The sequence below is a fragment of the Streptopelia decaocto genome (assembly GCF_964273445.1).
Source record: "Streptopelia decaocto genome assembly, contig: HAP1_SCAFFOLD_92, whole genome shotgun sequence".
NCBI classification, from domain to species: domain Eukaryota; kingdom Metazoa; phylum Chordata; class Aves; order Columbiformes; family Columbidae; genus Streptopelia; species Streptopelia decaocto.
This window is the reverse complement of record NW_028115951.1, coordinates 201,828-229,280: the sequence shown is the minus strand read 5'-3', so window position 1 is coordinate 229,280 and position 27,453 is coordinate 201,828. Positions and strand designations below refer to the sequence as shown.

The following is a 27,453-nucleotide window of genomic DNA, read 5'->3' as shown; positions in this document are numbered from 1 at the left end:
GGATGTCACACAGAACCACAGACGCATCGTCCATCTTGTACCACCATCCATCGCTGGCGTGCAAAGCAAAGCAATTCTATCTTCAGATGAACGGCAGGCTTTTGAAAACAAAAACACAGGCAATACATCACTGAAGGACACAATAGACCAATGCAAATCACACTTTTACCTTTACAAAGCAGTAATAGTGTCCTTGCTGACAGCTGTGACCTTCATGGACCAGGACGGCATACAAGGAATAGAGGAGTGGTCCTCCAGCCGCTTCAGATGTGTATTTGCCAAGGTCCAAATATTCTGGGTACGGCACGACCTAAGGAGACACCAAGAGGATTCCCAAGTTATCCTGAGAGTCTTTGGGAAGCAGCCTGAGAAAATCCTGTCAAAGGATCTTCTCAGTTCATCAGAAACAGGTGTCGCCATGTCATCACCAAAGTGGCAGAAAACTGTTCTCAGCCAAACCAACTCTTCATGAGCACCCAGGTGCTCATCTTCACCCTGGAACTTTCCTCTGGCCACAAGGGCAAGAGCAAGGCAGGGCTGTTGCAATTCTTTTTCTCAGACGGCTGCACTCCATAGCCATCGTGTGCAGACACGAACAACTTCCAGAACAAGCGTTCTCCTTTGGGAAAGGACTCCTTCCAAGCAGACAACGTGGCTGTGCACTTGTTTACATACCTTGGTAATCTTTCTGCCAGAAAAAGGATCAAATCTCTTCAAGCACACGGTCAGGACGTTGGAGGCCTGATGGATTGTAAGTGTCTTGGACGCACTGACCCGCTGTTCACACCTTGAAAACACAGACCCAACGGTTGCAACCTGTCTTGCCCACACTCCACCCCCCGTCCATCTAGGGCTGAGTTAAGGCTTGTTTTGCCCAGTTCAGGTAGAAGGGGAAAAAAATGTACCCATCTTAGAAACAAATGCATTTTATTCCAAGTTGTGGATGATTCAGGAGGTTTGGTTGTATGGGGAAGAAAACCAAACAAACAGAAAAAACCCCAAGCTGTGTCACGACAGGGTTTCTCAGTGACGTCCAAACCTAACTACTGCTTCCAGACACGCAAACCCATAACCCAGTATCTACTATGAAGATGTCATTAGGAAAGATCTTACTTGCTACATTTATAGCTGTTTTTGCCATCCAGGTGCTCGGGTCTGACGAAGTCCTCCAGAGCTCCGGTGACAGATGTGGCTGCCTGGATGAGAAAGAAAGAAGAACACTGAGCTCCTGGAAACTCAAAATCCCAAGAAATAGCTCCCCATGTGGTGCCAGCGTTAACCCAATAAACAGCTACTCCTGGGCAGCACCAGAGTGTCCTGTGCTCTGCCTGGTCAAAAGCAGCAAAAGCCACAAAAGCCACCCGTCCAGCATCACGTGCGTACGGAGGAGTCCAAAGCAGGGCGGTAGGACAGCGTCATCATGGCTGTCGACAGCATCCTTGCTCTTTGCCCAGCTGGCACCCAGCGCAGGGAGACCATTTACAGGGCTGCTACGGAGGGAGCACACAAGTCCAGTTCCCTTCCCATCCACCACCATCTTGCGTGGTAACAACCCGCAGTTTGAAGTCAACGGAGTTTACTGGAGAGAAACGAGGCCCCTGCAGGGACCTCGAAACATTTTGCACCACCATTTCCAAACATCTTACCTTGATATCCAAAGGAATATCACGGAATGCCTCGTAGGTGTCTGAAACAGCTTTGCAGCTCCAGCATGTTACTGGAAGGCAAAGAGAAAAGGTTCTCAGGTTGGGACGGACACTAACTCTGCCCATGTAATGGACCGGTGCAGCCTGGACATGCTGCTGCCTGAAAAAAGCAGTTGTCCACAAAGGGAGAAAGAGCCACAGACCGTTCTAAGGACAGGGATATTTTTAAAAATTACCTCTGGATCTTAGAAGTCCTCCAAAGACCTGATCAATGACTGTGCTGCCTTGAGATGTGTCCCAGCTGGAAAGAAACGGTAATCGCGGCTCAGAAGGTGGAAGGCAGAGAGCTCGCTCTTGCAAGAGTTTTCCTTGTTAGCAGAGCCCCGGAGAGCGGGTTTCACTGACGATTTACAGGAAGGAGTCAAAAGGGCCAGAGAACATTTCCATGGTCATGTGCTCATGCTTACTCGCTGCTGCTGCTCAAACAAGCTGTCTGCATGGCAGCCACGGCACAGCCGAAGAATTCATGCGCGTCTTCCTGGGCGCCAAACTGGAAATCTCCTATTCCTGAGAAAGAAGAAGGTTTTCACGTTAATCTCCCCAAAAAAGGAAAGAAAACTGACCCTTCTAAAAGCTCTCCTCCTTAACCTGAACCCGGAAAAAACAGTTACACACGGGGTTCTTTGGCAATGAAAAATACCTCCAAAGGAAACCATCTGAAATGACTCACGTGGCAGCTCGCTGACAACAGCCACAGGTGCGACGGCACTGCCCGAGCAAGACAGGACCTGCTCCATGTGCACTTCCATCGTACACATCATGCAGAAGCCTTTCTCCTCACCTAAGAAGGGAGGGAAAGAAGGAAGCAGCCCAATTAAAATATACACGTCTGTGGAAAATCTTCAAGGAAGAAAAACACCAAACCACCCCACAGGTTACAGGTATGACGTCCGCTCTCCCTTCTCCATCCTCTACATCTCATCCTCAGAGCTGTTTTCCCAGAGTCGCTCTGGTTTCCTCATCATTTAGAGCTGCCCAAGAGGTGTAAAAGAACGCGTAGCAAGGACTCACAGGACTGGCTGTGGTGGCGAGACAGCAAGTAGTTGGCCAGCGGAGGGGTGTATGTCAAACACTGCAGGACGGAATTGAGGAAGCAGGTGTTGTCCAGGTTGTAGAGGCCTCCTCCCACACTGCGTGTTTGCTGCCAGGCCGCGCAAATCTTCTGCGGAGGATACAGGTCCCTTTCTGGCAGAGCCATTCTGACACTGGTGCCTGCAAGGAAATCAGATTTTAAAGGAGATCTCCTTGTTTGGATAAGGAAAGCCCTCGAGTGGTGTGCCTAGACTTGGCCCTCTTTGGATGTGCTAGAGAAAAGATAACTAGGAAACAGGAATGACGCTGACAGCCTGCATCTACCCAAACCCCAACGGGAGAGCCCAGTGGACAGCGAGGAAGGTACAGGCCAACCCACACTTCTACCCTCTCTCTATCTACGCCATCCCCTGTCTCAAAGGAAATGAAACATTACCTTTTCCACACACTGGAATTGTCAGGAAGGGCAGGGAGAAAAAAAAGGACGTAATTTCCAGAAAAAAAGAAGAGTATAAAAACAATCGCAGACAGCGAGGAGATGAGTGGCTCCGCCGTCGAGCTCAGCCCGCGCTCACGCTCGCAGCACAGCCGCCAGCTCAGTGCGAGAGCACGGCAGGAGCTGCCGGGGACGCCCCTTATGAGCACCCGGCCCTGGGACGCCCTTTGTGACACGGGGCCGTGCGGGGCCGCGCAACAATGGGGCTGGCGCCGCCCGGCACCTCCCGCAGCTGCGGCTGTGGGGCCTCCCCAGGCACCGGCCGCGGGGCAGGGGCTCCTCCCCGGCAGAGCGCGCACCTCTGCCCACACCAGGGGCTCAGGAACAGGCCAGAAGGCGCTCGAGCCTTTTGGACACTGCACGATCCACTTCAAGACTCATCACTCTTGTCCTTTTTCCGCCAACACTACTCCACGAGGTTGTCAGAAAAGTCAACTTCTTCACTGAAACAAGGAAGAAGAAGGAGTGTGTTTGCAGTGCTGTGAGCTCCCAGAGAGGAGCATCGAGCTCTGGCAGATCTGCCAGGTTCTGAGTCCCCCACGCAGGGCGAGGTGCCCATTGGAAGGCTGAGCAGCAGCTTCTACTGTCCCCTTCTTCTCCTTTCAGGAGTTTTCCGTAAGCGCCGAGTGCTAATGTAACGTCGAGCAGTTGGAGCAGGTTCTCGGTCGGTTGCTGCTGCATCTGGTCCCTCATGTCTGTCATCTCCCTCTCCTTTGCATCCAGCATCTTTGTGATCTTCTCCCGCTCGCCAGCCATTGTTTCCTCCAGCTCGCGAATGCGATCTTCCGTGGCGCTGGCCTGCGAAAACACAGTTGGCATCTATGTGGGTACAATAAAAACGTTCAAAAATCCATCTCCCTCCCAAATGGACGTCAAGATTTCTGTCCGCAAAATTCATGGAACGCAAAGGGACGGAAATGTCAATCCATCCAAACACCACGGTGCTCTGGATTAGTTATGAGAGCAAATGTAGTGCCTTTACCTGTTTCTGAAGGCCAGAGAGCTGGTAGCTGAGAACTTCTTTCTCATAAGAGCCTCTTTCAGCTCCTGTCGCGCCGCACTGGCCGCTTTGTCATTTCGGTCAGAGGACAGTTTGGCATTTTCCAGCTGGAAGGCAAGTTTGATACACGTCACTTGCACCGAGTTGGATATTCTGCAAATATCCTTTCAGTACAAAATAGAAGCTATTTAATCTCTAATAATTTTAAATGGAAATCTGGGAAGTTTATTAGAAGAATTGCATAATGTTAAGGAAATGCCCCAAGGACCAGAAAAATCTATTTCAGTCCTATTCCTATAGGATTTGCTTATAGAGTCACTACCTAGATCACATCTAACAAGGGGGCTGTTGCTGCTCGGAGATGCCCCCACGGTGGCTGAAGTGCCCGGGATGTTCAGCGCTGCCCACTGCCCGTCGACGGCCATTGGCAGCTCCAGAGGTGATGGGGCCACCGCATTCCCCTCTGTGCCGCTGTCACCCAGGTCCCCAGGCACGGGGCTGCTGCCTGGACCATCCTGGCTGGACTCCACCGCCCCCCGGGAGCAGCCGAGTAGCTGCAGGGCCTCTTGGAGCAGCTCATCCTCCGGGATGGCCAGTTCAGCTGCCAGGTCTGCAGAGGCTGGTTCGGCAGCAGAGGGGCCGGATGGAGCGTCGCTGCCCAGGGCTGTCGCCAGGGGGGTGGCCACCGCATTCCCCTCTGCACTGCTGCCACCTGTGTTCCCAGGCGTGGGGCCTCTTCTGGGACCGTCCTCGGTGACCCGCACTGTAGCTGGAGTGACACCAAACAGCCAATGGGCCTCTAGCAGGAGCATCTCCTCAGATACGTCAAAGCCATCGGTGAGGTTCTCAGGGGCTTCATTGAGGAGGGCAGCAGAGGGGCTGCTCCGGGGGATGTTCCTGCCTCCAGATGCCCCCGCGGCAGTGGCCGTGCTGGGAATGCTGATCGGTGCCCATTGCCCCTGGACGTGCCGGTAGCCGGGGATGGAGGTCGGCAGCACCGGGGGTCTGGGGCCACCGCTGTGCCCTGGTGGCCGTAGGGGATGGTCCACTGGATGTGGAACAGCCGGGGGTCAAACCACCCAAGTAAAACCAAAAACCCTCTGTGCCTGTTTACGTTGAGTTCTTTAAGGAAAGTAGGTAGGAATTCCTGCAACAAAGCTCTGACAATCAGGTGCAAACTTGAGTGGAGAAGCCTGAAAAGTGCTCCTTGAAAATGTCCTCTTTACCTTACCTCCTGAAACCTCTCTAATTTGCTGTACAAGTCTTCAGGACTTGAACAAAATGATGAAAGAGACAGGGCTTGTCAGGCTTTTTGCCATTTTAAGAAGCCCATTTGTGTGTTTGAGGCTGCGTCCATGAATCACAGGTACTGAGAAGAGACTGGAAAAAGGCCTCAAGGACCCAAAGTCAAAACCAAAACCTCAGAGTTCCTTGAAGCATTAATGGGCCCCACTGAGGACTGTTACTGACAAAGCCTCCCCAGGGGCTCGTTAGAGCAGATAATTGGAGGCTGTTATGAGAGGTGGGCCAAGGCCCTGTGCAGGTGGCTCTGATGCTCAGAAACCCCTTGGTTTGCTTTCTGAAGCAGAATGGAGAAGCCCTGACCTGCAGGCAATGGGAAGGGGGATCCTGTTCCTCACATGCGGCTCTGGGCTCTTCCTGGGACCGTGGGATGTGGGTGTGCAAGGCCGAGGGAAGGACAACACTGGTACAGCAACTTCCAGCTTCCCCGTGGGGCTGCAAGGAGGCAACGAGGCCCCAGTGCCATGAGGACAACATGTCTTCTCCCAGGCCTCAGTGGCAGAGACAACTGCCTTGGCCAAGGGACAAAGACCTGGGTCCTGTTGGTCCCTTCCAGCCTTGCCAGCGCCCTTTGCCATCTCCACCTCAGGCTGTTCTTTATGGTCCTACCCCTGCCCCTCTTTCCCTGCAGGCTGCAGACACTCATCTCGCTTCCCCACCTGCTCTCACCCCAGCATTTCTGCACCTTCACTGCTGTGTCTGCACCTTCACTGGCTGTTCTTTGGAACACAAACCATGGGCTGATCCAGACTCCCTCCTGGGGACATCTTGCACCACAGCACTGCTCTTCCAGTGACATTTTTTCCTCCTGATACCCAGTCTCCACCTTCCAATCTGCATCTGGTGGCTTTTTCTTCTCTCTCCTGCTTTTTGCGACTACCAGGGAAAGCTCACCCACCTCAGAAATTGCCCTTCAAACAGGGAACCCAACCTGTTTAGGCTTTTTCTGGTCTTCCACTTGACCAGAGAGAAGTAACCTCGGCATGATCTTCTAGATCCCATGAGTGCGGCTGGCCTTTCAGCTTCTCTGACAGACACGACCATGTCCCTGGGCACTTTGGCAGACGTTCTTTCCCAGCCATGTCCCTGCTGCTGGGCTGTCACCTCCAGAGACAGAACTGACCGCACGGTCCCCTTCACAGCCACATTGATCTTACAGGATTAAGAGTTTCTGAGACACAACTGACCTCGTACACCACCCTCCGTATGGCCCAGGACCTGACCAGATAAAAGTATGTTTGTTTTATGAATTTGATGAAATCTATTTCCTGCAAATGACTGGAGTGGAGAAACATTCTTCACAGGAACTGCTGTATTTATGTTGACACTTTTTAGTTCTCTTCCTCTGTCTATTTTTTGTTTTTTTTTTTTTCCTTCTTCCTCCACATGTTCTGTTTTCAAAAACCTCTCCAAGGTGAAGATTCATTGAATCATAGAATAACTCAGGTTTGAAGAGAGCCCTGAATATCACCTTGTCTCACTCTCCTGTTCAAGGCCGGCTGAACCAGGTGAAGTTTTTCAGGGCCTCTGCTCAACGTTGCATCTTCCACAAAGGAACTGAAAGTGCACTGTGTCTATCTGGACTTCAGCAAGGCCTTTGACACTGTCTCCCATAATATACTCCTGCAAAAGCTGGTAGCCCATGGCTTGGACAAGTGTACTCTACGCTGGGTTAAGAACTGGCTGGAGGGCCGGGCCCAGAGAGTGCTGGTGAATGGGGCTGCATCTAGCTGGCGGCCAGTCACTAGTGGTGTTCCCCAGGGGTCAGTGTTGGGTCCAGTCCTATTTAACATCTTTATTGACGATTTAGATGAAGGGATTGAGACCATCATCAGCAAATTTGCTGATGACACCAAGTTGGGAGGGAGTGTCGACCTGCTGGAAGGCAGGAGGGCTCTGCAGAGGGATCTGGACAGACTGGAAAAATGGGCTGATTCCAATGGGATGAAGTTCAATAAGGCCAAGTGCCGGGTGCTGCACTTTGGTCACAACACCCCCCTGCAGCGCTCCAGGCTGGGCGCAGAGTGGCTGGAGAGCAGTCAGACAGAAAGGGACCTGGGGGTACTAATTGACAGGAAGCTCAACATGAGCCATCAGTGTGCCCAGGTGGCCAAGAAGGCCAATGGTATCCTGTCCTGTATCAAAAATAGCGTGGTCAGCAGGACAAGGGAAGTGATCCTTCCCCTGTACTCTGCATTGGTGAGGCCACACCTGGAGTATTGTGTTCAGTTCTGGGCCCCTCAGTTCAGGAAAGACATTGAAGTGCTGGAGCGAGTCCAGAGAAGAGCAACAAGACTGGTGAAGGGACTTGAGCATAAGACCTATGGGGAGAGGCTGAGGGAGCTGGGGTTGTTTAGTCTAGAGAAGAGGAGGCTTAGAGGTGACCTCATCACTCTCTATAACTACCTGAAGGGAAGTTATAGCCAGGTGGGGATTGGTCTCTTCTCCCAGGCAGTTAGCAATAGGACAAGGGGGCATGGGCTTAAACTCTGCCAGGGGAAATTTAGGCTGGATATTAGAAAGAAATTCTTTACAGAGAGAGTGGTCAGGCATTGGAATGGCTGCCCAGGGAGGTGGTGGACTCGCCGTCCCTGGAGGTTTTTAAACTGAGATTGGACATGGCACTTAGTGCCATGATCTAATAAACGGACTAGAGTTGGACCAAGGGTTGGACTTGATGATCTCTGAGGTCTTTTCCAACCCAGTCGATTCTGTGATTCTGTGATTCTGTGATCATTGAGAAGGAGAATAAAGATGATGGCCCAAGTGCTGGTCGCTGAGGGATGCTACTAATAACTGGCTTCAGAGAGGACTTTGTACCACTGGCGACATGTGGACTTGACCGTTGGGACAACTTCCCACCCAGCGTCCACTTCTTCAGCCCAGAGAACGCCAATCTGGCTGTAATGACACCACAGGAGACTGTTCTTGGCCCTGCTTATTTGGGTTCAACAATCCCGTTCTTGTCCTTCAAGTGCCTGAAATGGCTACAGGTAGACGAGTGCCATCCCCTTCCCAGGGACAGAGATAGGCTGACCAGCCTGTAATTCTCCCTCTTCTCATTCCTGCCATTTTTGAAGATGGGTTTGTTGTCTGCTGAGATGAATGTCACCGGGCCAGTGGGGTTTGTTCCTAGAGTCACACACAGAAATGTCAAGGCAGCCACATCTGGCCTTGTGAACTCCTTAAGCAGCCAGGGATGCTCAGGGGCAAAGTCTTCCCCTTCTGCTGACAGAGGCAGGAGTGACAGTGTCTCTCCAATCTCTGGTTCCCACTACCAAAGGATGGGTGGCAGCTCAGCCCTGTGGTGTGCCTTGTTAGTCTAGAGTCATCTGAAATGTCCCACTTCATGAGGAACGGGTATGGGGACATTGGTTTGAGGAAGCACATTGCAGTGCTGCATTTACATGGTTTCCCATGGGCTGTTGCTCACAACATGAAGTGACCTTGAGATATTGTCTGTCCCTCAGGCCTTCACGGAACACCGAGGAACAGCTGGCCTTTTAATTTGTTTCAACACACGTAGAGCACAGCTCCTCATTTACACAGCCGCTCAGTCAAGAAGTCACTGCATCCTTGAGCTCCTGGTTCCTCATGCGGTAGATGAGGGGGTTCAATGTTGGAGGCACCAATGAGTAGAGGACTGTCATCCCCAGGTCCAGGGTTGGGACGGAGAACGAGGGGGGCTTCAGATTGGCAAACATGGCAGTGATCAAAACCAGGGAGGCCTCGGCCAAGTGAGGGAGGCATGTGGAAAAGGCTTTGTGCCGTCCCTGCTCAGAGGGGATGCTCAGCACGGCCCTCAAGATCTGCACATAGGACACCACGGTGAACACAAAACAGCCAAAGAACAAAAAGTTGCTAATCACAGGAGGCCAGACTTCCCTGAGGTGGGTGTCTGAGCAGGAGAGCTGGAGGATGTGGGGGATTTCACAGAAGAACTGGCCCAGGGCATTGCCCTTGCAAAAGGCAGTGAAAATGTACTGACCGTGTGCAGCAGAGCAGTGAGAAACCCAGTGGCCCAGGCAGCTGCCGCCGTGTGGACACAAGGTCTGCTGCCCAGGAGGGTCCCGTAGTGCAGGAGTTTGCAGATGGCAACGTGGCGGTCATAGGACAGGACAGTGAGGAGAAAATACTCTGCTGAGGCTAAAAAGAAAGCAGAAAGACTTAAGAAGCACACCCTGTGTAGGAAATGGCCCTGGTGTCCCACAGGGAATTGACCATGGATTTGGGAAGAATGGTGGAGATGCAGCCCAGGTCGAGGAAGGAGAAGCTGAGCAGGAAGAAGTACATGGGGGTGTGGAGGCGCTGGTCCCAGGCTATGGTGGTGATGATGAGGCCGTTGCCCAGGAGGGCAGCCAGGTAGATGCCCAGGAAGAGCCAGAAGTGCAAGAGCTGCAGCTCCCGTGTGTCTGTGAACGCCAGGAGGAGGAACTGGGTGATGGAGCTGCTGTTGGACATTTATATGGGCATTTACACTCTAAGGCTTGATAGCCCATCCACAAGCACATACCTAAGTGGTTCAGATGAAGGATGGTCTTGCACAAGTCACCCTTTGTGTCTCCCGGTGCCATGGACACGGGGTTGGTCTCTCCAGAGAGTGGCAGAGGATGCACTGGATCCCCTTCTCAGGACAGACCCCTTGCCAGAAAGAAACAGGCACGGGGGTAACTCTGGGTAACTCATTCAGATGAAAAACATCTGAACAGCACCGCAGCCATTGGTCCCAGCCAGCGCAAGTTCGTGAGGGGATCTGGGGGTTCTGGTGGACAGCAAGTTGAACATGAGCCACCATTGCCCCTGGCAGCCAGGACATACTCTGATTCCGTTATTCTACCAGGGTGCAGGATCGGGCCCAGGGCAGGCAGCACTTCACTCGAGGCTCCCGGCGATGCAGCTCCTGGGAGAGCTCAAGAAACGGCGGCAGTTGCCCATAAGTGCTATTTTTGGTCTCTCCCCATCGCTCTCTGGCCGGCTCCCTGCCCCCATTCTGTAATTCCCCCCTCTCTGTCTTTAGCCCATTGTGCTGGTTTAACTGCAATCGAGTTACTTTTCTTCAACACTTAGAAACTCCTTTGGTTTATTTTGGTTTTGGTTTGGTTGTCATAGCCAGCACAGCCATTGTTTGGGTTCTGTTTGGGAACAATAAGATAGGATCCCATGACAGAATTAATGTTTTTCTTCAAGTAACTTTCCAGTGGTCTTGAGGTTATTTCTTTAACTGTATTTATCTCAATCCACAAGATCGTCCCTTCCCTTTTGATTCTCTCCCCTATTTGGAGGTGGGGAGTGAGAGAGCTGCTACCGTGGATGTGATTGCTAGCTTGAGTTAAATTCATTTATTAATAAACTCATTTATTAATCCAATTAACAAATAATTTACGAAGGGCAAACCCTGGCCAATAGATGAAGGGGATTATAGCGGTGCATACATGGAAGTACAGAAAGAGGAGGGGTAGTTACTGAGGATGCACTGGATAGTGTGGCACCTGAGCATGGCACAAATGGCATGAAATGGCAGGAGAACCCCAACAGCATCCTGGGACGCCCACTCACCAGCCCCGTCTCTCAGGAGCCGCTCGGAATCCTCCAGCAACCTCTAGGAAACGCTCTTGCCCGTCAGCGAGCTGCCCCGAGCCCCTGCCCATCCTACACGCTGTTGGAGCTGCCAGGAACACAGAGTTCCAACCCTCCCCAGCCCTGGAATGCCAGTGCCGAGGGGAGGGCAGAATAACAAGGGGCAAAACGCTTCAAAATTCCACACCGACACTAATTAACCCGACACAAACGAACCTCTGACACAGATGAGCCAGATCAAGAACAGGAACGTTCATGGGCTGAGGAATCGGGTTTGCAAATCTTCTACACCAATCTGAACAGACACAGCATTTTTTATTTTTTGCCTTTGTTTCTGCTCTGGTGTCAGCTGAGGCTTTCTGGTTTTGCCATCTTCCCGTGAACCCGCACTCGATAAATGCAGGTATATTTCGGGTATCCCCAGTTGCTCTTGACAAGAAATTTGACGTATTAAAAGGCTCTGGGAAGTGCCTGTGAAGAAAAGAGGCAAAAGGAAACGGAGGCGTCAAGAGCCAGAGTGCAGTCAATGGATCTGCCCCTGCCAGCCTGGCTCCTGCACAGGAACCAGCTCCCAAAAGTGCTGCGGGCCCCTGTGCCCAGCGAGAAAGCGTTCACGCTCTTCCTGCTGCGGACGTGCAGGCAAACCTGCATTGCTCCCTGGCATCTCTCCCCCGCAGGTGGACCGTACCTTCAGCGGGAACGTCTGGATGGGCTCTTTCACCACATTGTACATGAACGTCCCAAGCAGAGTTTCCTCTTCTCCGTCCGCATCCAGTCCCTCAGGGGCGAAGCACAAGGAGAGCAGCTCAGACTCATCCCAGCACCGTGGGGACATATGCGCTGGATCAGCCCCGTCCCGTTCCCAGCCTCTCCTGGGAGCCCAGCGCTCGTCTGGTACTGGTTGGGCTGGAGCTCAGTCTCCACCTGGAGTTTTGGTGAAGAACCCTGAGGTGCCCTGGCCAGACTAAGTCTTGAGAGGCAGGAAACCTCTCGAGCCCTTGAAGTATCACGCCAGGGCACGGCTGGGCTCAGGAGAGAGCGGGACACAAACCTCCGGGGATGCACAAAGTCACTGTTACGGCTTTGCCCCAGGGCAGAAGCGCCCAGCAGACACTTACAAAGACGGCGACGTCTCTGGGGGCGCTAATGATGGACCCAGAGGGAGAGGCTTCCTTGGAGATGTGCTGCACGGTGACGGCGCTCAGGTGGACTCGTGCTGGCAAGCGGATGACCACCTGGCCCTGGCACCCTTGGAAAGGCCAGCAGTTCCCTGGGGAAACATCCGGCTGCACCCAGAACAGCAGAGAAATGAAGCGTGAGAGAGCGCTGGGGCCAACACAACTGCTCCTGGAGCTTGCAGCGCAGGCACCGGGGTGTCTGTGCGGTCTGCTGCAGCTGGGAAATGCCCCTGAGATAGACTCCAAGTTCCCAGGAAGGAAGGAAACCAGCACTGAGGATTTCTGCTGCCCTACCTGCAGAACAGCCTCAGGAGGGTTGGCAGCACGAAACAGCTGTATAACGCTGCAGATCCAATTCCCTTGGCAGCTGTAGGTCTGGGAAGTTCTCCGCATGTCGATGGCGGCACCTGGAAGGAAGGGGTGGCAGATGACTGCGAGCGGAGGACTCGGTGCTCAGACGCGACCCGTGAGGCCGCTGCCAGCTCCTCGTTTTTCAGTCCTGTCCTCATCACCAGTTTGGAGAGCAGCGCCGGGAGCACGGCTGGGCTGCTTGTGTCCGTACCAGCGCTCTGCAGGGCCCAGTCAGACATCTCCACGGAGACTTGCGAAGCCGCCTCGGACGCTGCCTGGTTGAGGAACAGCACGGTCAGCAGTCCAAGCCCACCAGCAACCCCATGGAGGCTTTCTCGGGGCTTCTGCCCAGCCAAACCTCCTTCCCCAATTGCACGCTCACCTTCCTCGCGCTCATGACCTGCACCCTCAGCTGAGCCACCTCCTGCAGCAGACGCCGCATAGTTTGAGTTTGTGCCGCCAGCAAAGCCTGGTAATCGCTGAAGGACCAGGAAAGCAGATCTCCTCAGAGAGATGTCCATCCCCTCTGGGGAGCGTCGGAGCTCAGCACGGAGCACAGACACGGGTGCTCGCCCGGCTTTGCCAGCGCTTCCCTCCTCACCAGGCTGAGCAATGCAAAGGCCAGAGGGAAGGACGGGAGCCCTGGCTTTAGGAAAATGGGTGGAGGTAGCACGAGGTGTGGGCTGAGGCTTCTGCACAGACCCAGTTCCAGCTCAGGAAACATCTCTTACCTCTGGGTCTTCCCTTCGATCGCAGACCCACAGATCTGCTCCTGAAAGGGAAAAATTCCCTGTTAGAGTCTCCACCACCAGAGCTGCCGGGGCTCCCTGGGGGAGGCTTCCCCAGGAGACACGGCACAAGCTGCTCTTTCTTTGGGTCGCCCTGCACGGAAGCAGAAGAGCCCGTGATTTCTCCAGCCGCTGTCAGCAGCGCTCCCTTGCAGGAGTCACCCACCTCCATCCATCCCTTTGCCCGTGTTGTCCACCCTGGCATCGAGGTTGTGCAGTAAATGCCAAGAGCCACCAGGAGCAACAGGAGGATGACTCGGAAGCACCTCATGTCCCTCAAGAACTGCATCCTCTGCCTGTCCATCACAAACCAGTTCTTTTTGGGGGCCATCTTGTGCCTGAAAAAGAGAGTCCAGGGGCTGTCAGGGAACCAAGTGCTGAGCGAACCCCTTCAACAGCTGGATTTGCATTCTTAGGCTGAAAAGCTGGAGGAACATGATTTCTGTCCACACTGCTCAACACTACTGGCAGCTCTACCCCAGAGGAAGAGCTGCAGGAGCACCTTCTGAAAGAGAAGGAAAATAATCCATAAAGAGCAAATGAAGACTCCTGTCAGCAGCCTTGTGGTGTGGACCTCGCTCTCTCTTTGGCTGAGAAACGAGGATTGTTCTCACATAGAACCACAGAATAGTTTGGCTTGGAAGGGACCTTCAAAGCTCATCGAGTGCAACCTCGTGCCATGAGCAGGAACGTCCTCACCCTGATCGGGTTGCTCAGGGCCCTGTCCAGCCTGGCCTGGGGTGTCTCCAGGGATGGTTCATCCACCACCTCTCTGGGTACCTGGGCCAGGCTTTCACCACCCTCAGGGCCAACGATTTCTGCCTCATGTCTGGGCTGGGGAACACGCCCTGTTCTCCCCTTTGTTTGCACTGGCCCTGGACATCCCCTTCCCCCCGTCCACAGCAGAAACCTGCACTACGTACATGGCAAAGACGGACACACTCAGCAGACGTGTCCACAGGGAGACCAGGGCACCTGTCCCATGGCAAGTGAGGCTGAAGACCATCCCTGGGCAAAAAAAAACAGAGACAAGTCAGGCCTGTTTCTTGAGGTCTCCTCTCCAGGAGTTCACCCCCTTTGTCTCTATTTCTCGTATATCTCCAACCCTGGCATGACTGGGTGCGGAAGCAGAGAGCAGAAGTCTCACCCTGCTCTTTATCATTTTAAGGGCTGTGCAGAGAAGTGCTACTTAGGCGCACGGTGCCACTTCCTCCACGATGTCGGCGAGTACATGGCCGCAAAGCGGGGCGACCTGGGCCGCAGCTGCATGCTCTTCCAAACCTTCAGCAAGTGCGTTTACGGTGTCACCTGCCGCTTTGCCCAGTCCCACCTCGGAGCCGGCTACCAGAACATCGTCAACTCAGACCTGGCCAAGCAGTGGGAAGGGAAGACGCCGGTGAGGAACAACCTCTCCAAGGACCTCCAGCACCCGCTGTGCGAGAAGAAGTTTAACTTCAAGAAGGCCGATGAGTATCTCTGTGATCTGGCCAAGCCCCATGGCGACAGTGGGAAGGGCGGCAAAGCCACCGGGTGCTCTGCAGAGGACCAAGACGTGCCCAACTGCACAACAGCCCAGGAGGGCCTGGGAGATGGCCCCGAATGTCCTGTGCGACCAGAGCAGGGAGAAGATCCCAAACCAGACCCCTCCCAGAGCGATGAGGAGCCTTCCTCCATCAAAACAGCCGGCCCGGTGACAGATGAAGATCTTATAAAGCTGCGGGCATGCGAGAAGAAGAAGGTGAGTTTGGTTGAGGGCTGCCGTCTCTTGTCAAGTGGCTGAGATTGTGCTTGGGAAGACAGGAGGGAGCTCTGGACTGGGTGAGAGGCAGAGGACAGAGCTGCCTGGGGACCGTGTTACTGTTGTGAGGAGCGGGATGTGGGAAGGTGAGCTCTTGGGGTCGTGGTGGTGTCCTTGGAGGGGGAGAAGCAAGAGAAGCTGCGGCTCCTTGCACGTGGAGGAGCTGAGCTGTTGGTGAGGGTGGAAGCGAGCTGCTGGAAGAGTCGAGGCTGGGGCTGGTTGGTTTGTACTGCACAATGCCCTCCTCTCCTCCTTGTCACCTCCCGCCTTTCCTCCTCGTCACCTCTGTCCTTGCACCCGTTATCCAGTCTTGCATCCCTCGGTCTGTAACTGCTTTGAGTTTTCTCCAAGCCGAGAAGTGAAAACAGCTGGAGCGGTTCAGTTTCTGGTTCTTTCATCCAAACAATACATTCTCAGGGAATAGCTGAGGTTCCTGAACAAAACCAGAGATCTTCTGGTTTTCCCACTGAGTTATTCCCATGGCAAGTGATAAACTTGCTGACTGGAATATCTTCGTCCATCCCTCTTGTTTCTCAGCTGGAAATCCAAGGCAAGCTCTACTTGGCTCCACTCACCACAGATCATTCTCTCCTTTTGTCAAATGTTGCTGTTCCACATTTGGAGCAGGGCAGATCTGAAGAACCACGTCTCTGCTGTCTCTCCCAGTGTGGTAACCTCCCTTTCCGAAGGATCTGCAAGCGCTTTGGGGTGGATGTCACCTGCGGAGAGATGGCTGTGTGCACCAACCTGCTCCAGGGCCAGTCCTCCGAGTGGGCTCTCCTCAAATGCCATCACACCGAAGATATTTTTGGGGTGCAGGTGAGTGCTGTCACCTTGATAACCTAAAAAAATGATAACTCGCTTCTGAAGAGAAAAGCTGCTTCTTGAACTCAGGCAACCTGTCCCCGCCTAGGTAGCTGGAAGGGGCGTTTCCAGACACAATGACCAAATGTGCAGAGCTCCTGATCCAGACAATTAAAGTAGACTTTGTAGACATCAACCTGGGGTGTCCCATTGACCTGGTCTACAAGAAGGTAAGATGTTCTCTAGCACGTTTTGTGAGTCCTGTTGCTCCAAGTCTTGAGATGCTCCAAAAGTCTTGAGATGCTCCAAGTCTCAGCTGCATCCCCTGAGCAGAGAGCTGCTGTGGAGCAGCTCCAAGCAGCATCTTCACTATGCGAGGAGGCAGAAAATCTTGACTCTCCCGCTTTTTGTCCCCCAGGGAGGAGGCTGCGCCCTGATGACTCAGACCAACAAGTTTGAACAGATCGTCCGAGGGATGAACTCGGTGAATCGGCGCATCTGCCGGCAGCGGGGGATGAGCTGATGGAGCCGACTCCTGCCTCACCCTCCATTTCTGCAGGTGCCGGACGTCCCGCTGACTGTGAAAATATGGACGGGGATGCAAGAGAAGATGAACGTGGCTCACAAAATAATCCCCAAGATCCGTGAGTGGGGAGCCTCCATGGCCACGGTACAGGGATCATTGGCTGGTGTCTGGGGAACTCTGCGCAACACGGGGGTGACTTTACCACTCCCCGCAGCCCAGTGGCTCTTTTAAACACCCTTGCCAAGCTGCGTATGAGGTTTTAGTGTTTTCTGCTCATGACTGTGAAAAATTCAGGTGCGGGGAGTGTTTTCGTGGGTGCTTCTGAGCTTTGCGTGCATGACAAAGGGAGATGGTCCCTGCGGTGCTCTGGGAGGGAGCTTTCAGCCCAATAAACCTCATTCCAGAGGGATCCTTGACCCCTGCCCGTGTCATTTCCTTTGCTGAAGCCCGTTATTTCCAGTCTGCTCTGCCTCCTCCGGGCGTTTTTTGGGGTCTCACTGCAGGTTACTTCAGCAGCTCCATGGCCGGTCCCGTGTCCTTTGTGAATTTTCTCCCATGCCTGGATTCGCTCAGCTTGACTTGCCCTCTGTATCGCTCTGACCTCTGGCTTCTCCCTTCTGGACAGGAAACGGTGATATTTTGTCTTATGAAGATTCTAATCGAGCCCTGCAGATGGGCGTTTTGGGAATCATGATCGCAAGGCAAGTGCTTGTGTTCCCCCCTGGCTTCTGAGCTCCATCGGTGCAAGAGTAAAATGGGAATTAAATACCTGAACAGACTCGAAACACCAGAAGTTTCTTCTTGGCGAAACTACTCTTTGAAAGTTGGTAAAATCACTTTGCATCTGTGGGAACGTCCAGCAACGTCCTGTTGAAATTGAGATAAAAATTCAAGCGGCACTGGCTGCCAGGTGAGTGCTGGAAAGCCTCTTAGATTAGTTGGCATGTTCAGAAGCATCAGTGAGGGGAATAACAATGCACTTCTTTGCTGCAGAGGGGCGCTCATCAAACCGTGGCTTTTCACTGAAATTAAGGAGCAGCGCCACTGGGATATCTCTTCCAGTGAGAGATTTGGGATCCTCAGGGACTTCACCAGCTACGGCCTCGAGCATTGGGGCTCGGACACGCAGGGGGTGGAGAAGACGAGGAAGTTCCTGCTGGAATGGCTCTCGTTCCTCTGCAGGTAACTCTGCCGGCCGGGGATGCTCAGCACAGCGAACCCGCGTTGTCCAAGCCACCGCACCCACCGCTGTTGCGTTTCACTGCAGGTACATCCCAGTCGGCTTATTAGAACACCTACCTCAGAAAATTAACGAGCGACCGCCTTACTACATGGGGAGAGACTATCTGGAGACGCTGATGGCAAGCCAGAATGTGGATGATTGGATTAAAATAAGGTAAGAAAGTGTTGAATTTCAGTAAAATCGGTGGGAAGGGACAAGGCAGAGCACAAAGTCCCCTTATGGAAAATTTTAGTTGAACCAGCATCCAGGAAATATGTTAAACCACCTGAACTCTAAAGAAAAGTACTGTGCACTGAAAATACAGTGTGAAATAGTTCAAGTCTTAAGCGAGGCCAAATGTGATCGCGCTAGCGCTGACTTCCATCATTTTGGGACCTGACCTTAATGCGGTTTGGCACGAGAAGGGTTCTGGCTGCGCACACGCACAGCGAGAGGTTGGGAGCAGCTTTTCGGACGCTCCTGTTGGTTTTTGGCAAGTCCTGGCCAGCGGTGTTGCCACGTTCAGGTCACCAAACCCGGCACCGACCCTGGGGGCTCCCCGGCGAGAAGGACGTTGCCCTTACCTGGTGGTCTCGTCCCTCCGGGGCTGTGGTTTGGGGCTGAAGCTCAGCACTGTGGGTGCTTTTGTGCAGCAGCCTTCATTTTTAGGGAGATTAAAGTCTTGATTTGAGACAGCTGAGTGTAGTCACCATTGCTATAGAGCCACGGGGCCATAAAACAACTGTGTATGGTGCACTGAACACAAACCTTTCCTTATTTTTTTGTTTTATTCTTCTCTTTCTTCCAGTGAGATGCTTCTGGGCCCTGTACCTACCAGCTTCACCTTCCTGCCCAAACACAAGGCCAATTCCTACAGATAGGGCTGAGGAGCCCTTTCCCGTGGCTGCGAGTCGAGCGGAGGCGTCGAGGGGCGGGTTGGCTCCAAAATGAAATAAAGGTTGATGTTTTTAGAAGCCCGGTTGTCTTCACGTCCCCAACGAGAGTCCTTGCCACGAGTCCCGCAGCAGATGGGCTCAGCCAGCCTCGCGGCCAGCGGTGCCTCGCTAATAGAGAACAGTGCGATTAATTAACAGCATACGGGCCACTGCAGAGCTCTGGCCTCCGGTTCGCAGCAGGAGTTGTCCTGGCTCACATAGCGGGAGCAAAAGCCCTATTGTTCCTCCCAGGATGTCCTTGGTGGTGCCAAATGGTCCATGTACGATGTACTGACCCGATCCCCGGGGTCCTGCAGAGCACAAATAGTCCCAGCACCTTAACAGATGTGCAGCATCTATCCCGTTTTTTGGGGAGCACACAGTGGTGGGGTCCGTCTCCTCCCAAGTGTCACCCACCTGGGAAAGCTCAGCCCCTCTGAGGGGTATCCAGGGCTGCTCGGGTTTCCTGATCAGGGGACTGCTGGAGTGAGGTCTGGGCAACACGCGCTGTGTGACACCCCCTCGTGTCCCTGAGGTCCCTTTTTCCTGTCTCTGCATCACTCCAGCGCACAGAAGAACAGGCAATGGTCACAAACGTGTTCACTATCACTGCAGTGCACAGAAACACAGCCAATGGTCACAAACGTGTTCACTATCACTCCAGCGCACAGAAACACAGGCAATGGTCAGAAATGTGTTCACTGTGTGGCACAAGGTGCAGCTTGGTCCCCACACACAGCTCGGCTGCATCAACTTGTTCCTTTTCCCTGGAAAAATAATATTTAAAGCAAAAAGCATTTGTACCCACCACCCGCCCACCCCCCTGAACCCTTTCCCTGCCCAGGAGGAGCTGGGGAGGCTCTTGGGCTGGGGCGGGACACTGGGGGCCCCAACATTCCTTCCTGGGACACCCCAAAGAGTTCTTAGTTACCAACGGTCAGAGCGACCACGATGTTCCAGGCGAACGGCTCTTGGGTCCGCCCGGTCCCGCGGCTGCTACAGCCATTCGTGCTCCTCCAAAACTTCTTTCCCCCAGGTAGGAATCCACCCCGACCCCTGCAGCCCGGGACGCTCATGGGGGCAAGAGCGGAAGCGAGCGCCGGCCATGGCTCCTGTCTCTCTTCCAGGCTCAGCCCCGCTGTGCCCACCGAGCGTGCAGCAGCAGCCCACCCCTGCAACCTGGGCGCCCCCCCAGGCCCCACCAGCAGGTACGGCACCCCTGGCACCCCGTCTGCTCGGACACCCCGGCACCTTCGGCCCCTTCGCCATCCCCGACCCCGGGCACTCCCAGCACCCACCACCCCGTCCCCGGCACAGGGGTTCAGCCAGCGCGGCCAAGCGGCCCTGCCCTGGGTCATATGTGCCCAGAAAATCCCGTTTTCTGAGCATTTCCCCAGTACCCGGGGCCATCTCTCCTGTTTCCCCTCCCAGAACCGAGTCTCCTCCCACTTTGCAGCCCCATTCCCTGCACAGAGTCTCACCCCATGGGGATGTCCCGGCCACTAGCAGACCCAGGGGACATTGGTGATGGGGACCAGCCCATGGAGGGTCCCCCAGCCCATGACAACTCCCTCTCCCCCTCACAGGGCTGCTGAGGGCACCATGTGGGTGCTGCTTTGACCCCCGTGTGTTCCGTGTACAATGGTATAACCACCAGGGCACAGCGGTGGCCGCAGCCACTCCAGTGCTGCCAACTCCCATCCAGAACCTTGAGATGCAATTCGCACAACTGAGCATCTCCAGCATGGCCACCGCTGCAGGGACACCCCCGGGCCACCATGTCCCCCCCAGCTGCTCGGCTGCCCACAACAACAAAGCCCCTGCAGACCCCACAAGCCACCTTGCAGTCCCCAAGAAGATCCTTCAACAAGATGCCCTGAAGCGCAGTGTCCCCAAGCCTGATGAGCCCGGTGTCACCATGGCCACCGTGCCCCAGCGGGACTTCAGCTCACTGGTACTGCCAAAGGACCTGCTAACGCCCAACGAGCAGCAGGGGCGCAAAAGGAGCCACGAGCAGGGGCAGAGCCCCGAGCCCCCCAGTAAGCGCAGCACAGCGATGGAGCTGCTGCAGTCCCAGGCTGCCTCAGCAGAGCAGCGGGGCCACAAACGGAGCCACGAACAGAGGCAAAACCCCGAGTCTGAGCCCCCCAGCAAGCGCAGGGCAGGGGTGGCAGGGGAGGATTAGACCAAGGTTAGAGGGTTAGGGGGCATGGGGGGTGGAGGGGTTTGGGAGGACACAATGCTGCATTAGGGAGGGGGCTGGACGGGTTAGGGAAGACGGGATGCTGCATTAGGGAGGGGGCTGGAGGGGTTTGGGAGGACGGGATGCTGCATTAGGGGGGGAGGGGGGCTGGAGTGGCTTTCATGGGACCTTTTTTCTTTTTCGCTTTCCATTAAATGCTGTTTTTCCGGATCTGCTCTATGCCTGTGTGGGGTGGGGTGAAGGGGCACTGAAAACCACAGACCCGGCTCCACCTCCCTGCTGCAGCAAAATAACCCCAAATCACCCCCAGAATGGCAAGGGAGGCACTGCAGGGCAGGGACCCTCCTGCCCTTGTCCGGCTGCACCTTGGGCAGCTGTTTTTCCACTCCCTGGACCTGCAACCAACCAAACAATCACTACACTGGCCAGAAATTGCCTGGAAATCTCATCTCCCTTTATTGCTCATTTCCCACCCCAGCTTCACAACCTGGGGGCCATGGAGCACCTGGTGACCCCCTCTCCGTGGGTCCGGCCGGCAGCAGGTGCATTGAGTCCCCATCCCGGTGACGGTGCAGCCCCCGCTGCTGCTCAGCAAGTTTCATCCTGGCCAAAAACTCGGGTCCCTGGAGCAGCTGCAGCACCCACCACAGCTCTGGGGGGGGCACAGAGAAAAGGAGAAAAAAAAAGAATCCCAAAACCCAAATGTAGAGAGGCCTCAGCGCTGCAGGACAAGCTCTCCCCTCCCGATGCTGCTGGAGAAGCCGCTGGTGCCATTGTGGCCGTGGGGCAGGTGCAGGACCCCCTTGCAGAGCCCGAGGAGCTCGGACACACTGGTTGTTGCCGGGGGGATCCCGGGGCGGGGTTTGGGATCCCGAGAGGAGCTGCCGGCCCAGGGGGCCCAGGCGGGTGCCCCACTGCCCCAGGCACCGCGGGGGCTCTCGGGGCTGGAGCAGCTGCCGGTGCCCACGTTGGTGTCGAAGGGAGGGAAGAGGTCACTGGAGAGGAGCGATCCGGTGAAGGTGTCGCTCCAGTCACTGGGACTGAAGTCGCTGCTGGGCCAGGTGGGTTCCGAGGGCTCCTTGTTCAGGAGGAGCGACGGCAATGCCGAGGCACCGTTCAGCTCCCGAGCGCTGCCGAGCAGTGAGCCCCCGAGGCCATAGGGGAACGCCGAGGCTGTCGCCTGCACTTTCAAACGCAGCTGATCCACCAGCTCCTCCACCGCCTCCGGTTTCTTCTTGGAGCCCTTCCCGCTGAGCTGGACCACCCTGATGCTCTGGCCGCCCGGGTGTCCGAGCTCCTCCAGGGCTCTGCGGGCGCTCTCCAGGCTCTCGTACTCCACCAGCGCGCAGCAGCGGCTCAGCAGCTCGGGGAAGCGCGACCCGTATTTGCGCACAGCCGAGGGCAGCTTGCGGCCCGGGCGCAGGATGCGGATGGAGGCGATGGCGCCGAAGGGGCTGAACATCCTTGTGATGGTCTCCAGGAAGTTCTTCTGCAGCGGCAACAGCGCGTCCTGCTCGCGGGGCAGCAGCTCCCAGGCCAGCAGCAGTTTGCTGGGGGCATGCTGAGCAGGGACTCGGGGATGGGGACACGCCGCCGCACTTTGGTGCCCTCCTCGTTCACTTCCAGCAGCTCTGAGAACCGCAGGGCGTAGAGCGTGAGCCGCCAGTCGCGCGTCAGGTATTTCACCTGTGGAAGAGACGGGGGTCACCACGTCCCCATGAGCGTCTCAGGCAGGGACCACCCTAAGCCTGCTGTCCGGGCAGGCTGCGACCCCATCAACCTGAAACCACAGCAAAGCAACGTCCCCATGCCACATGAGCATCTTTGGGGTTTGCAGGAGAACGTTCCCAGTGGGCTGTGGAAATGGCAACCTGGACCTCCCCATATGCCCCAGCAGAAGCAGCCAGAGAACACCCAGACACACGGACACCCACCACATGAAGACCACTTCCCAGCCCCGCTGGCCAGCACCAGGGGCCACCTACCCTCTTGAAGGACGTCAGCAGTTTGATGCTGACAAAGCCCATCGTGTTCTTCTGGATGTGTTTCAGCAGGAAAGCATCCTTGGCCAGGTTCTCATCGGAAAGGTAGAACTCCACCTGGGACAAGATCCTCCAGACCAGCTGTGGGTCAGGGATGGAGCAGCTGCGGTCCAACAGATCAGCCCCCAAGGCATCACTCATGTTGCAGAAGCTCCTGGCAGAGCAGCAGGGACACAGGTGTGCGCTGGTGGCCTTTGGGATGTCAGCACTGCCCAGTCTCTGCCATGAAGGCAGCAGGGACACCAGGGACACCAGCCCTGCCCTGCCCTGAACACAGGGGAACAGCAGCCTGCGCCCTGCGAGGCTCCCGGTGCTGAGACCGTGAATCTAAACCCATCCCAGAGAAGAGACACGTTCCCTTGGGGACAAACACGAGGTGAGACCCCGTGCACATCCCAACAGCCACGTACCCGCTGAAGCCCTTGCCGAATCCCTCGCGGCTGAGCAGGGCGAGCGAGCGGCTCCGGGACGCACAGACGTTCAGTGCCGGGACAGAGTTTCTTTGCGCTGAGGCCACTCCAGAGCTACGTGACGACATCGTCCTTCATCTGGGACAGCAAACAGGAGGAGGACAGGGCTGGGACACCTCCTGACTGCAGAGCCCCCGAGCCCAGTCCAGCCATGGGGGAGCAGAGGCAGCTCATTGCTGTGTCCTTACCTGCTTGGCAGTGCTGGGAAGGGTAGAAAATCCTGATACTACATCCTAGAGACCCACAAATAGCAAAACCCAACCCTCCCCACCTCCAAAGTGAGGTTCCTGAAAGACAAAGTGAAAAAGAAGGACAAAAACAAAGAAAGAAAAAGCCCTCAGGACAAGCAGGCTGCTGGTTTATAAGGGGAGCTGCCCACAAAGAGCCCAGGTGGGTGCTTATGGACCCACCAGGCTCCAGGTGAGACCTGTCAGGGCTTAAACAGCCCCAGCTGAGCCCGGGAGCAACTGGGCTGGCCTGCGGTGGAGGGGCAGAGACAGGGCTACCGGCAAGCGGCATGGCCGTGGTACCGGCACGGCCATGAACTGCTGCTGTGAAGCAGAAAATCATAGAATGATTTGGGTTGAGACCTTCCCAGCTCCCCAGTGCCCCCCCTGCCATGAGCAGGGACATCTTCACCAGCTCAGCTTGCTCAGAGCCCCATCCAGCCTGGCCTGGGATGTCTCCAGGGATGGTTCACCCACCACCTCTTGCTCAGGGTCAGGAGGTGCTGCTGAGCCCCCCAGGCGGAAATAACCCCCTTGTTTGGGCCCTGAGACTTGAGATCTGAAGGAAGAGGCTCAGGCTGGTCCAGCCACCCCTGCACGACTGGCACAATGCAGAGGGAGAGCGAAAAAGGATGCAGAGGGAGAGGCTGAGGCTACACCTTCCCCGTCCCGAGGGCTCCCAGCAGGAAGGAGCCGTCGCTGGTCACGTCCCTGTGTCCTGCTCCCATCCTCCACAATCAGTCTGGAAGCATCATTACAAGATGCTTCTTGCAGCCCCATCTCCCACTCCGTGGATTCTGGTCTCGCCCCCCAAACCAGCTGCCGTTTTGCAGTGAATCCACCTCCCTGCACACACCGGATCCCCGGCCAAAACCGCTTCAATCAGACCAGACCCTGCACCTCCCCCCAGTGCCGCAGCGTCCGCCTGACACCTTTTAGTGATTAAAGAAGAAATGGGACCACAACAATCCTTGTACAGGCCTGAGCATTTGATAGATGTTTATTGCTATTCAGGTTTAGTCGGGAATTGGGTGCATTGGATTGGGGGTGAAGCCAGGTCAATGGAGGAGTTTGCTTTAGTCGATGAGGACGGGGTTAGGGAGCAATTGAATAGTCTGGACATCCATAAATCCATGGGTCCAGATGGAATGCACCCGCGGGTGCTGAGGGAGCTGGCTGAAGTAATTGCTGGACCACTCTCCGTCATCTTTGCCAAGTCTTGGGAAACGGGAGAGGTGCCCGAGGATTGGAGGAAAGCAAATGTCACTCCAGTCTTCAAAAAGGGCAAGAAGGAGGACCCGGGTAACTATAGACCGGTCAGCCTCACCTCTGTCCCTGGGAAAGTAATGGAACAGCTTGTCCTTGGTGCCATCTCAAGGCATATCAGGAATAAGAGGGCTATTAGGAGCAGTCAGCATGGCTTTACCAAGGGTAAGTCATGCTTGCCCAACCTCATAGCCTTTTATGAGAATGTAACAAGGTGGATGGATGATGGCAGAGCGGTGGATGTGGTCTACCTTGATTTCAGGAAAGCCTTGGACAGAGTTTCCCACAGCATCCTCACAGCTAAGTTGAGGAGGTGTGGTCTAGACAATAGAGTAGTGAGGTGGGTGGCAAACTGGCTTAAGGAGAGAAGGCAGAGAGTGGTAGTCAATGGTGCAGAGTCTAGTTGGAGGCCAGTATCTGGTGGAGTGCCTCAGGGGTCAGTACTGGGGCCAATATTATTCAATATATTCATTAACGATTTAGACGAGGGAATAGAGTGCACTGTCAGCAGGTTTGCTGATGACACCAAGCTGGGAGGAGTGGCTGACACGCCAGAGTGCTGTGCTGCCATCCAGAGACCTGGACAGGCTGGTGAGTTGGGCGGGGAAAAACCTGATGAAATTTAACAAGGGCAAGTGTAGAGTCCTGCATCTGGGCAGGAACAACCCCAGGTTCCAGTATAGGTTGGGAAATTACATATTAGAGAGCAGTGTAGGGGAAAGGGACCTGGGGGTCCTGGTGGACAGCAGGATGACCATGAGCCAGCACTGTGCCCTTGTGGCCAGGAAGGCCAATGGCATCCTGGGGTGTATTAGAAGGGGGGTGGTTAGTAGATCAAGAGATGTTCTCCTTCCCCTCTACTGGTGAGACCCCATCTGGAATATTGTGTCCAGTTCTGGGCCCCTCAGTTCCAGAAGGACAGGGAACTGCTGGAGAGGGTCCAGCATAGGGCAACAAAGATGATTAAGGGAGTGGAGCACCTCCCTTCTGAAGAAAGGCTGAGGGAGCTGGGTCTCTTTAGTTTGGAGAGGAGGAGACTGAGGGGGGACCTTATTAATGTTTATAAATATATAAAGGGTGAGTGCCACGAGGATGGAGCCAGGCTCTTCTCGGTGGCAAACAATGATAGAACAAGGGGTAATGGGATCAAGCTGGAACACAAGAGGTTGCACTTAAATTTGAGAAGAAACTTCTTCTTGGTGAGGGTGACGGAGCACTGGAACAGGCTGCCCAGGGAGGTTGTGGAGTCTCCGTCTCTGCAGACATTCAAAACCCACCTGGACATGGTCCTGTGCGACCTCACCTAGGCATTCTGGCTCCAGCAGGGGGATTGAACTAGATGATCTTTTGAGGTCCCTTCCAATCCCAAACATACTGTGATACTGTGGTGCTGTGATAATTTGATGCTGTATTGGGGTACTGTCTCTGGGATGCTGCACCTAGGATGCTGTATCTGGGATGCTGTATATTGGATGCTCTATCTAGGATGCTGTGTCTGGGATGCTGTATCTTCGATACTGTATCTAGGATGCTGTATCTGGGATGCTGTATCTAGGATGCTGTATCTAGGGTGCTGTATCTAGGATGATGTATCTAGGATGCTGTATCGGGGATGCTGTAACTAGGATGCTGTATCTGGGATGCTGTATCAAGGATGCTGTTTCTAGTATGATGTATCTGGGATGTTGTATCTAGGATACTGTATCTGGGATACTGTATCTGGGATGCTGTATCTAGGATGGTGTATCTGGGATACGGTATATCGGAAACTGTATCTGGGATACTGTATCTGGGATGCTGTATCTGGGATGCTCTATCTAGGATGCTCTATCTAGGATGCTGTATCTTGGATGCTGTATCTAGGATGCTGTATCTGGGAAACGGTATCTGGGATACTGTACCTGGGATACTGCATCTGGGATGCTGTATCTGGGATGCTGTATCTGGGATGGTATATCTAGGATACTCTATCTAGGATGCTGTATCTAGGATGCTGTATCTTGGATGCTGTATCTGGGATGCTGTGTCTGGGATACTGTATCTTGGATACTGTATCTAGGATGCTGTATCTGGGATGCTGTATCTTGGGTGCTGTATATTGGCTGCTGTGCCTGGGATGCTGTATCTTGGATACTGTATTTAGGATGCGGTGTCTGGGATGCTGTATCTGGAATGCTCTATCTAGGATGCTGTAGCTGGGATACTGTATCTAGGATGCTGTATCTGGCATGCTGTATCTGGGATGCTGTATCTAGGATGATGTATCTGGGATGCTGTAACTAGGATGCTGTATCTGGGATGCTGTATCTTGGATACTGTATCTAGGATGACATATCTGGGATGTTGTATCTAGGATGCTGCATCTAGGATTCTGTATCTTGGGTGATGTATCTGGGATACTGTATCTACGATGCTGTATCAAGGATGCTTTATGTAGAATACTGAATCCAGGATGCCTTATTTGGGATGCTGTATCTGGGATACTGTACCTGGGATGCTGTATCTGAAATGATGTATCTGGGATGCTATA

At 54.5% G+C, this 27,453-nt stretch overlaps 3 protein-coding genes across 3 annotated transcripts; 1 reads left to right on the top strand and 2 right to left on the bottom strand.

The window, feature by feature from the left end:
• Nucleotides 1-11,144: 11,144 nt before the first annotated feature.
• On the bottom strand, nucleotides 11,145-13,084 carry LOC309452511 (sperm-associated antigen 4 protein-like; the record flags this gene model as incomplete). The annotated part of the gene is made up of 6 exons (XM_082077131.1): nucleotides 11,145-11,584; nucleotides 11,802-11,891; nucleotides 12,232-12,399; nucleotides 12,586-12,698; nucleotides 12,854-12,917; nucleotides 13,025-13,084. 6 exons carry the CDS (start codon nucleotides 13,082-13,084, stop codon nucleotides 11,564-11,566), a joined length of 516 nt encoding a protein of 171 aa, XP_081933257.1. The 3' UTR covers nucleotides 11,145-11,563.
• A 1,457-nt stretch (nucleotides 13,085-14,541) lies between these two features.
• On the top strand, nucleotides 14,542-18,754 carry LOC309452510 (tRNA-dihydrouridine(47) synthase [NAD(P)(+)]-like; the record flags this gene model as incomplete). The annotated part of the gene is given in 10 exon segments (XM_082077130.1): nucleotides 14,542-15,168; nucleotides 15,766-16,047; nucleotides 16,146-16,262; nucleotides 16,451-16,516; nucleotides 16,592-16,702; nucleotides 17,075-17,155; nucleotides 17,159-17,259; nucleotides 17,552-17,740; nucleotides 17,826-17,954; nucleotides 18,589-18,754. Coding segments are annotated over 10 exon segments (1,776 nt in total). The 3' UTR covers nucleotides 18,662-18,754.
• A 2,879-nt stretch (nucleotides 18,755-21,633) lies between these two features.
• LOC309452508 (uncharacterized protein) lies at nucleotides 21,634-23,498 on the bottom strand (the record flags this gene model as incomplete). The annotated part of the gene is given in 4 exon segments (XM_082077129.1): nucleotides 21,634-22,469; nucleotides 22,472-22,604; nucleotides 22,904-23,114; nucleotides 23,371-23,498. Coding segments are annotated over 4 exon segments (1,308 nt in total).
• Nucleotides 23,499-27,453: the final 3,955 nt, after the last annotated feature.